This window comes from Onychostruthus taczanowskii, unplaced genomic scaffold (genome assembly GCF_017590055.1).
Source record: "Onychostruthus taczanowskii isolate IOZ18803 unplaced genomic scaffold, ASM1759005v1 scaffold80, whole genome shotgun sequence".
NCBI lineage: Eukaryota > Metazoa > Chordata > Aves > Passeriformes > Passeridae > Onychostruthus > Onychostruthus taczanowskii.
The window spans coordinates 871927-882023 of record NW_024505893.1 but is presented as its reverse complement, the minus strand read 5'-3'; the positions used below and the strand labels follow the sequence as shown (position 1 = coordinate 882023).

Here is a 10097-nt window from a genome sequence, read left to right as displayed (position 1 = left end):
ATACAAGATCCTACAGAAATGTTTGTGTCATTACCTCGTTAGCATCATTATTTATCGAGTTTAATTACAGTGCTGAAGCTGTAGATGCAGCATTGCTCCAGTGGGAGCATAGAGAAGGACATGGCCACCCAGTGATGTGTCTGTGGGCTGCCTTGCTGATGACAAGGATCCCCAAAGATCCCATTCCATGGTGCTGCATGTGCCTCCCTGCCGTGCTGTTGGTGGGGTCATGCTGTGAACATGCTCCTCAGGCTCCTCCAGATTAGAAAATACCAGGGAATGGTATTTGTAGGAAAGGCAGTATGGTTTTCCGATGGGCTCTGGCCAAGCAACACCAACCATCAGCAGTCTGCATTTCCACCTGGTGGCTCAGCACGTAGGCAGCCCACTGCCACTGGAATGCTCTCCTTCATGGAGCTGCTGCCTCTCCACCCAGCTCCTCTTGCCTTGCCAGAGGCTGCAGGACTTTCTCTCCACTCTGTCTCTCCTGTGGTGCTGGGCACACCTCAGCCCTGACCACTTGTGTCAAGGCTCCAGAGCTGATTTATTATTATTATTATTGTTGTTGTTGTTGTTACTGTTATTATTCCTGATTCAGCCATGCTTGTAACTGCACGTCTGACTTAGAGCACCCAGTGGAAGTGAAGTGTGTGCTCCAGGACCTCATTAAATGAGAACCTCAAAGCAGGATTTGAGAAAGCCCAGATGACAGTGAAGTCGTCTCAGCAAGCTCTTGGCTTGGCAGCGCTCTGATTAATGTCATTTGCTACCTCTTTCGGCTTAAAAGACAAGGAGTTCTTAAAATAAAAGAAACCTCAAGTTGAAAGCACTGAAAAGAAAAAAAAAAATCAATTAAGCCCCACATAACTGTATTTTGTCCTGGAGCAAAATCTCAGACATAACAGAGAAATTACATAGCCTGAAAGAAAGGGAAGGTGTTATGTGCGGTCTCGCTGAGGTATTGCCCGAAGCCATGCTGAGGTGGCTTCCCACCTGGTACCTGTGGAAACTGCAAACTCCCCACAGGAGTAGGGGGAGCAAGTAGGTGCTGGGATACCCTGGTGGAAATACAGACTGCTGGAGGAGCTCTCTGGCAGAGCATCACCTGATGTGGGGCTGGAGCTTTACCCCTGGAGCTCCACAGGACTAACGGGGACATCTGCATCCAGCAGACTGTTTTGTCTGGCCCTGATCTTTGAAGGCGTGCTCCTTTCAGAGGCTCCAGGTCCAGCCCCTGACGTTAAATCTTGGTCTCCATGAAACCGACAATGAAACTCCCATCAATTCCCCCGGTGTGTGCTCTGCCCTGTGGAGGAAAGCGGCTCCCCTAGGGAGGAGTGATTCCGCTTGGAAGGCTCTTCCTTCGTGCGGGGAAACAGCTCCCGGTGCTCATTCCCGCAACTGCCCCGGCCCGGGGCAGCTCTGCCGCAGGGATGAGCCTGGAGACGGAGGCACCAAGTGCGTTTCCACTGCTTTGAATAAAAAAGCAGATTGAACAGGAGACGGGAGAAGGAATCCCTGACTAATGTTAAACACCCAAGGCCACGCCAGCCAGGCGCGGGCTCTGCTCTGCTCGCAGACTTCTTGTGGGTTTTCTTCTGTTTCTTTTGCTTCCTTCCCCAATACCCTAACCTCTTGTCTTTGTTTCATTTCCACTTTGGGAAGAGGGGGAGACAACAAGAGGCAAAAAAAAAAAAAAAAAAAAAAAAAAAAAAGAGAGAGGAGAGAGAAAAGGCTGTGACACGTTTTGAATTTTAAATCAATGACTGAAAAAGAATAAATTTCTTTTTTCTTTTTTTTTTTTTTTTTCTGAACAGAAGAAAAGCTAGTCATTAAGAAAAGTAATAAGAACTTTCTCTTCCTGCTGCTGCCCCGAGGACAGCTCGGCCTCTTTCCCGGCGCCTCGGCAAGTCTTCCCCTCGACAGGCAGTCCCGGGGGGGGTCTCTGCTCGGTCCCCCGTGGGCGGCTGGACCCGCACTCGCGAACAGGGAGTAACCCCGGCCCCCATTCCCGGCAGGGCATCCCGGTGCGGCGGCGGAGAGAGGGGCAGCGGCTCCGGCCCGGCGGGGGCTCTGCCGGCGGGCTGCGAGCAGGCGGCAGCGGCGGGGCTCCCTCCTCGGCTGGGTTTTTGGATTGGTTTGGTTTTTGGTTGTGTGGTTTGGTGATTTTTTTTTTAATTTTTTTTTTTTTTTTTAAATTTTCAGACGTTAAATTCTTTTGCAAACATTCATGCCTTAGGAAGGGCTGGAACAAAGCTCAGCTGCTCCAACCGGTCGGACAGGTAAGCAGACTTGTTGACACCGTTATGTTTGCAGCACGCATGCTCCTTCCCAAGTTTCCTGGTGCATTTTTCTATTCCACCTTATGAAACTTTCCTCCCCTCCCCTTCCCCTCCCCGCTCCTCAGCGGCTCTGCCCGGTGCGTGCGGTCCCGCTCCCGCGGACGGCAGCGCAGCGCCCGCGCCCCGTCGGGCTGCGGGCGGGCGGCGGGGCTGAAGCGGCCGCTGCGCTCCGTGCCCAGCCGTGCCCCCTGCCCTCGCCATGCCCAGAGCCTTCCTGGTGAAGCGCCGGAGCCCGCAGCCGGCGGTGCGCAGCTGGGATGGGCTGCCCGACGAGGAGAGAGCCGACACCTACATCCCAGGTACGGCGCCGCGCCGCCGGCAGGGACGGAGGGAGCGGGGTCCCCGCGGTCCGCGGAGGGGCGACCTGGGGAGGGGCCGGGGGAGCCCCGAGGGGGCGGGCGGCGGCTCAGAGAGAGCTGTGCCAGACGCGGTGGAGGGGACACGGACAACCCTGCCCGGGCAGCGGCAGGGGTGCCAGCCCCGCCGGGCCGTGCGCCTCCATGCCTGGCAGCGTCTCCCACCCCGGGGAGCCCCCGGGAATGACGGGGCGGGGAGCGGATCGAGGGGGGAATGTGTGTGTGTGCCCAGGGTGGCGGGGGGGGCGGGGGGGTGATGTACTCCTGGCCTCCCCCTCTCCTCCTCCTCCCGCTCCTCCTGCCCTTGCCCGGGGTATAACGGGAAGGCGGCGGAGCTGGCTTGTTTGAACTTTGGGACCGTTCGTGTTTGAGTTTCCGATTGCAGCGTGAGCCGGGGATCCTCCCCCGCCCCAGCGGCCCGCCCGCAGGTTAAACACCGGGGCCCGCCGGCTCCCGCCCGCGCCCCCCTGCCCTGCCCTGCCGTGTGTGTGTGTGTGTGTGTCCGGGAAGGTGGGAAACCTCGTTTGCATGAGAAAGGTGGCTGGGGGAGGAGAAGGAAGGACCCAGGGGGGCGGGGGGGGCGGGGGGGTGATGTACTCCTGGCCTCCCCCTCTCCTCCTCCTCCCGCTCCTCCTGCCCTTGCCCGGGGTATAACGGGAAGGCGGCGGAGCTGGCTTGTTTGAACTTTGGGACCGTTCGTGTTTGAGTTTCCGATTGCAGCGTGAGCCGGGGATCCTCCCCCGCCCCAGCGGCCCGCCCGCAGGTTAAACACCGGGGCCCGCCGGCTCCCGCCCGCGCCCCCCTGCCCTGCCCTGCCCGCGGCTCCGGGGTCCCCGCGATTTATCGCATCCCCACCCCGTTGCAGGCGGGATCGGCTGCGTGCTGCTGGGCTATGAAGACAGCTGCAGCCTGGAGAGCAGCGGCAGCAGCGGGACCCGGGACGCCGAGCCCAGCGACCCCCCGACGCCCCAGCCTGCCCCCGGCGAGCTGGGCACGGGCGGGGCGATGCTGCTGGACCTGGCCGTCAAGCGGCCCGTGGTCAGGTCCAAAATCAAGGTAACCACCCGCACCCCAACCATCTCTTCTCTGTCAATGGGGTGACCCCTGTTCAAGGTCAAGGCCTGGCTGCTGCCCGGGGACACCGGGTGACAACAGTCCCTTGGGCTCTCTGTGCTAGTGGTGACAGCAGAGGTGGAGGCCTGCGAGAGCAGCCGGCTGTAGGATGGCAGTGGCAGGGAAAGCCTCGTAAGCGATGTGCTATAATCTTCTAGTGCCCTTTGCCTTCTCTTATCCTTGCCTGGGATGTGCTGCCCCTGACCTGCTTGGCTCGGGTCCCGCAGGAGCTCTGAACCCAGCCAGGAAGGACCAGCCCTGGCAGCTAGGAGTCATGCCCCATGGTGTGTGGGTGGATCTTGTTCCTTAGCGTGGGGCCTCCTTAAAAGCTGCCTTCTAGGTTGTACTCAAGCCTTCACCAAGAAGGGCTGGGTGACCCTTCACGCTGTCCCACTCCCACCGTGACCTGTCAAGAGAGCAGCTGAAGGTTCTCCTCCATAGCTGTGAAAGACCATTGTCACCTTGAGGTGGACCTGCGGGCTTGGGTGAAAAGAAGCAATCACCTGTCCACTGACTTTGCTGAGGAGCCTCTCTGCTGCAAGGGCAGGAGCTCTGGCTGCTCCCTGGGCAGAGCCAGCAGAGCAGTGATTTCCCTCCCAAGGCTGAGAAGGCAAATTGCTCACGGTGACCCAGGTCCTCGGGGTACCTGAGAATTCAACACCGAGCGAGTTCCCGGACAGTGCCACGTCTCTCTCTGAGCATCCAGGGTCCCCTCAGCAGAGGAAGAGCCAGGCCACCCCAGGCTAGGCAGTAGAAGATGTGTTTACCACTGGTAGTTAACACCTCGTTAAACCTTGGCTGCTGCTTTGCTGGATGGAGCTGTAAAAATTACCATTGTCTGTGCCGGGCTGACAGCTTTTCAGTCACCGTGTTCTGAAGTCTCATGATTAGGTTTCACCCCGATTATATGCAGCTGCTTGAGGTGGAGTCACAGCCCTGTTGCCCAACAGATTCTTCCCAGATGGCTCCCCCTCCAGTTTCACACCTCGTGGTTTCACAGCTGCCGGGTTTTTTTAATCTTTCTTCATAATTTCGAGTAGCGTTGCTTCAGTAGTAAGCAGAGGAGGACAGGGAAAAATAACTGGCTCTTCATGAAAAAGAGACCCCAGACATATTCCTGTCTTTGTGAAAAGCCCGCCCTGCTGCTGTTTGACTTTAACCTACTTTGTATAATTTAACCTGGGCTGTTTGTGACTGTCACAGCAAAACCTTTCAGCAGAGCTGGGTTTTTCAGCCGATGGATGTGTGCACGTGGTCCTGTCTGCCCTGCTGGCTTTCCCTCATCCCTGGCGTCTAACAGGGGGCATGTCCGTGTGTTCCACCAGGAATAATTAAACCAGCAGTGCAGTATTTACATTTTCCAGACATTAAGCCTTGCCTCTGAGGAACGATTCTTCCCAGGAGCTGAATCATCAGTGTCTTCTTTAGTCGAGTTATGTCATGGTGTTGGCACAATGCTTTTGGTGCTAGGAGTGGAATGAGATTACCCCCTAATGTCACTTTAGGGAGTTAATTAGGCTGTTAATTAACGAGACTGGGACACCAACGGGGCAAGATTAGGGCCATTGTTTCAGTCTCTGCTGAGTCAGCACAACGTGCCATGGGTTTATCTCTCCAAAACCACCTTTTTTATCACTGCTGGCTGGTTTTTGAGGGACCCGGAGCAGTTGGAGGCGTGACTAGTGAAGGCAGCGCATAAAACAATTCTCTGGCACTAGAGAGGATTTCCCTTCTCCATCCAGGGTATCAGCTGAGTGCAGGAGCAAGCAAGGTGCTCACAGCCTAAGCCCTTGTGTTCGTGGATGTAGCTGGATAAGGATTGCTACCCCTGGAAGGAAACCACTACACAGAATTTGTTTTAACCCCTGAATCCAAGCTGGCCAGAGATACCTCAGTCCCAAACTGTGCACATGAAGTCCTCCCACCTGATTACAAGGAAAGTGTGGAGGTTTCACCCAGCAGAAAAGTCTTGGATGCTTTCACTTTTCATTTCTAATATCTCCCCCCCTCCTTTTTTTTAACTTTTTGATGCCACAATAAGCCCTGCTTGGTCTGCTTTATTCCTTCTGTTGGTTCATCCCAATGCTCACGCAGTCCTCTCCCACTCCCCAGTTCACCACTGGCACCTGCAACGACGCTGCCCTGCATAGCTGCGAGCTGTGTGGCAAAGGCTTCCGCCTGCAGAGGATGCTCAACCGCCACATCAAGTGCCACAGCCAGGTGAAGAGACACTTGTGCACCTTCTGTGGAAAAGGCTTCAACGACACCTTTGATCTGAAGAGGCATGTCCGGACCCATACAGGTGAGAATGTGTTCCCTGGGGACCTCCAGGGAGAAGGGGTGGGATGGAAGAAGGACAAGGAGAGGGTGAGGGTAACCTGGTAAGATCATAACACGAAGCCCTGGTTAACCACATTTTCCAGAAATAGTGGGGATGCCAAGATAACCTGCCTGGGATAACCACGCCAGGACAGTGAATCCCTGCAGTTATCCTGTGCAGCGGAGAGTGGAGTCAGGAGCTCCATGAAAACGCTTTGCCCTCTAGAGGCAACGAGCAGCAGTTTCCTGGGGATTTTGCTGTTGAGAGCCTTCCCAGCTGACTGCTGTGCAGGATGGGATTCTGGCTTGATTTTGGAAATGTCTGGAGGAAGCAGAGTGTGGTTCATGCTGTGCCTCCCCCAGGCTGCAGGATGTGCTGTCTGTGGCCACTCTGCTGTGGGGTCAGTTCCTGAGTCCATCCCAAATCACAGTGGTTGTGTTTATATTGCCTCAAATCCAGCTCACTTTTCCCAGAAGTTCTTACCCCAGCCTGGAGCAGGGAGCAGGCTGCCAGTTTGATTGGCTTTTTTTTTTTCCTTGGTGGAAGCAGTGGCTTAAATAAACATCAACCCCATCCTCTCCAAGGGCAATGCTTCCTGGTGGGCCAGGCTGGCTGTGCTCAGCAGGCTTTGACTTTGCACTCTTGGGCATCCAGAAGGTGCATCCACCACATCCCACAGGCACATCCCATCTTTCCAGATGTGTGGTCACTCAATGGGAGCTGGAGATTATTTGGGCTTGCTCTGCAGAGCCCCATTAACCAGGTGAACTGCTAGGAGTGACACAAGGATGTTGATAGGCAGGAACTGTTTCTTAGTGGTGGAGCCCCCAAAAGCAATGACACCTGTTTGGATGGGAAGGTACTGCCTGGAGCCAATGTTTTGGGCTGTTTGGGTTTGTTTGCAAAGCTTTCATGTGGGAAAGAGAGCTGCCACTGGGGTATGGCTGGAGTGTGGAGTCAGTGCTTCCAAAAGAAGTGATTTTTCAAGCTGTCCCCTCATCAGAGAGCCAGAAAATAAATCCAAGAGGGTCTCTGGTCAGAATGATTTAAAATGATTCCTAAATGATTTTAAATGATTCCTAGGTGATGAAGAGGTTCCCACAGCCCTAATGGGCTGTGCCATCCTGGCACTGCCCTTTCTGTGCTTATGTTCCTGTCTGTGGAGTGCTGGAGCAGGCACCAAGGATGGTGGGGGTTTAAATTGCCTTCAAATGAGCATGAAACTGCTTTTTTGTGTGTGAATTCTAATGAAGGTTTAGGCTTTCTCTCCAACTGCAGTTTAATGGAAATGAAGCAATTTCACAGCAGCAGGCATTAAGAAACTTTTGTCTTGATAGTTTAATCTGGTGGACTGGGATAACCTCTTTTAACTAAACAAAAATGCAGTTGAGATGCTGCTTATTGGAACTTCTGATTAGCTTGGATTTCTGGTAGGTAGATCAGGTCCTGACTGGTAACTTAATGCAATCACAAAATTACAACTGTCTGAGCAGACCAATCTGGTTTACCCATTTCTGCCTGGCTCATCACAGGATCTTCCAGACCTGGCATTCCACCTTCCCTGGGGAAAAGAGGGGTTTAGGTGACGCCTTCTATCAGTTTTAAGGGTGGTCTTTGCTTGGAAACTGACTGATCTAGTCTAGTAAGCAGAATTCCTGCTGGTTTAGGTTCTTTCAAGTGTTGCTAAATCCTCAGCTCTTTAAGCACTGGGGGAGTTGTTGTTAAATCGGTGTTGATTGGTGGTAAAATTGATTTTTGTGGTGTTGGTTGTCTGGGCTTTCAAATCACAAGCCAGTTTCTTCTCCCTCCTCTGGAAACACACAGAGTTATTTCTTTCATTTTCCTGCCCTTCTCTAGAATTTGTAGTCTCAGTCCTCAAAACTGTATGGTATGAAAACACTTGGGAGTGCTGGACATTCACTGCTGTTCACTGAAGCCTCGTTAAACCAAAAGAGAAAAATTGAAATCTTACCAAGACAGAAGTTTTCATTCATTATAAAAGCTGAAATTTATAGTTTTACCTAATCAGAGGATTTCAAATTGTCAGGGGTCTAAAATAAGTTTTGCAGGAGTTGTTAATGGCTGCCTTAGGACCAAACCACTGATGGGCATCTGTTATCCTCAGCATCTGCTGAGGATGACATTCCTAGGTTTTCTGTGCCTAAATGCATAAACCCATAGCCTGAAAGGAGGATGTTTTGTTTAGAGAGGCAGCTCCTTGGGCTGCTGGATACCATCTCAGCAGCTGATGTGGCAGAGCCTTGCTCTTGGCTGGCTGTAGGAAACAAGACACAGGTGACACAACAGGTGACACAACAGGTGACCTATTGTATTTGCAGGGACCCTCGCGGCAGGGAGGGCAGGAAGGAATGATGCATCTGACTCCATCTTCCCAAAAAGGCTAATTTATTACTTTATGATACTATATTATATTAAAGAATACTATACTAAACTATAGTAAAGAATACAGAAAGAATATTTACTGAATGTTTAAAAGATAATAATGAAAACCCGTGACTCTTTCCAGAGTCGTGACACAGCTCTTGGCCCCAACTGGCCAATGAGTGAAAACAACTCACACCAGAACCCAACGAAAAATCACCTGTGGGGAAACAATCTCCAACCACATTCCAGATGCGAGCACAACACAAGAAAAGCAAACTAAATAATAATTGTTTTCCCTTTTCTCTGAGGCTTCTTAGCTCCCTGGGAGAAAAATCCCGAGCGAAGGGATATTTGAGAGAATGCCAGTGCCCCAGTAACCGCTGCCTTTCCCCGCTGCAGGCATTCGTCCCTACAAGTGCGAGGTGTGCAACAAGGCCTTCACGCAGCGCTGCTCGCTGGAGTCGCACCTGAAGAAGATCCACGGCGTGCAGCAGCAGTACGCCTACAAGCAGAGGAGGGACAAGCTGTACGTGTGCGAGGACTGCGGCTACACGGGCCCCACGCAGGAGGACCTGTACCTGCACGTCAGCGGCGTGCACCCCGGCAGCGCCTTCCTGAAGAAAACCTCCAAAAAACTCGCAGCTGTTCTGCAAACCAAACTCAGCCCCGTCCTGCAGAGGAACTCCAAAGAGGACGGCAAGGACGAGTGACACGGGCGGCGCTCGAGTGGCGGGAATGAAGTTTACATCTAGGACTACGTATCTTATTTTTTTAAGAACAATTTTGCTTTGAAATTAAAGGGATGCTTTTGTTAACTGGACTCTCTTGATGTTGGTAAAACCTCAGCTTGACAGAAATATTCCCATCTGTGGTGGAAACATCAGACTTTTTTTTTTTTTTTATCTGGCCAATAAAAACGGAATGCTTGCAAAGGCTGTCACCTCTCGGATGGAGTATTTACTGAACTGACATTTGGGCAGCCTGTTTTCTGTTTCAGCTCTGCCACAGGTCTGAACACCCCTGACAAATGAGTTCACCTTTCCCCAGGTGTATTTGTGTTTTGTAAAGTTAATAACTGCTACCTCCCATGCCAATTGCCTATGAGAGGTTTGGGTGAAAAGTGTTGGGTAAGAGCGCTACTGGTGCACGGCTCTATGCAACATTAATTGAAGTGCCTTAAGAACAGGAGTGCATTTTATCATCCAGTGAGTTACAGCTCTGCCCCCTCTGCAGTCTGCTAACAATTTATGGAAGTGTGATCCGAGGTGAGTTGAAACTCTTACCAAAGGATGCAGAAGGTTTTCTTCTCAAAGTTTCTGTACTAGCAAATGGCATTACTCTAGGGTAGACTTTGGTTGTGTCTTAAGTACTTGAAGCCACGAATTTACTTTTATCATGTTGATATAAAAGTGAAATCTTAGCTCTGCTGTTCCTGGACTTGCCGTGCTCACTTGGAGGATTATTACCACATCTTTTTAACATAGACCAATAGCAACCCAGAAACCCAAAGAAAGCACTGTAATGACTTGAAGTTATTTTCTGTCGTGATGAAATGCAATTTTGTGCATATTTTATGGTGTG

The 10097-nt window shown here is 52.2% G+C and overlaps 1 protein-coding gene across 1 annotated transcript; it reads left to right on the top strand.

Moving 5' to 3' along the window:
- The first annotated feature begins 2541 nt into the window (after positions 1 to 2541).
- Positions 2542 to 9226, top strand: OVOL2 (ovo like zinc finger 2). The gene is made up of 4 exons (XM_041424165.1): positions 2542 to 2641; positions 3564 to 3754; positions 5924 to 6113; positions 8916 to 9226. The coding sequence occupies exons 1-4, from the start codon at positions 2542 to 2544 to the stop codon at positions 9224 to 9226; spliced, it is 792 nt and encodes a 263-aa protein (XP_041280099.1).
- The last annotated feature ends 871 nt before the right edge of the window (positions 9227 to 10097 follow it).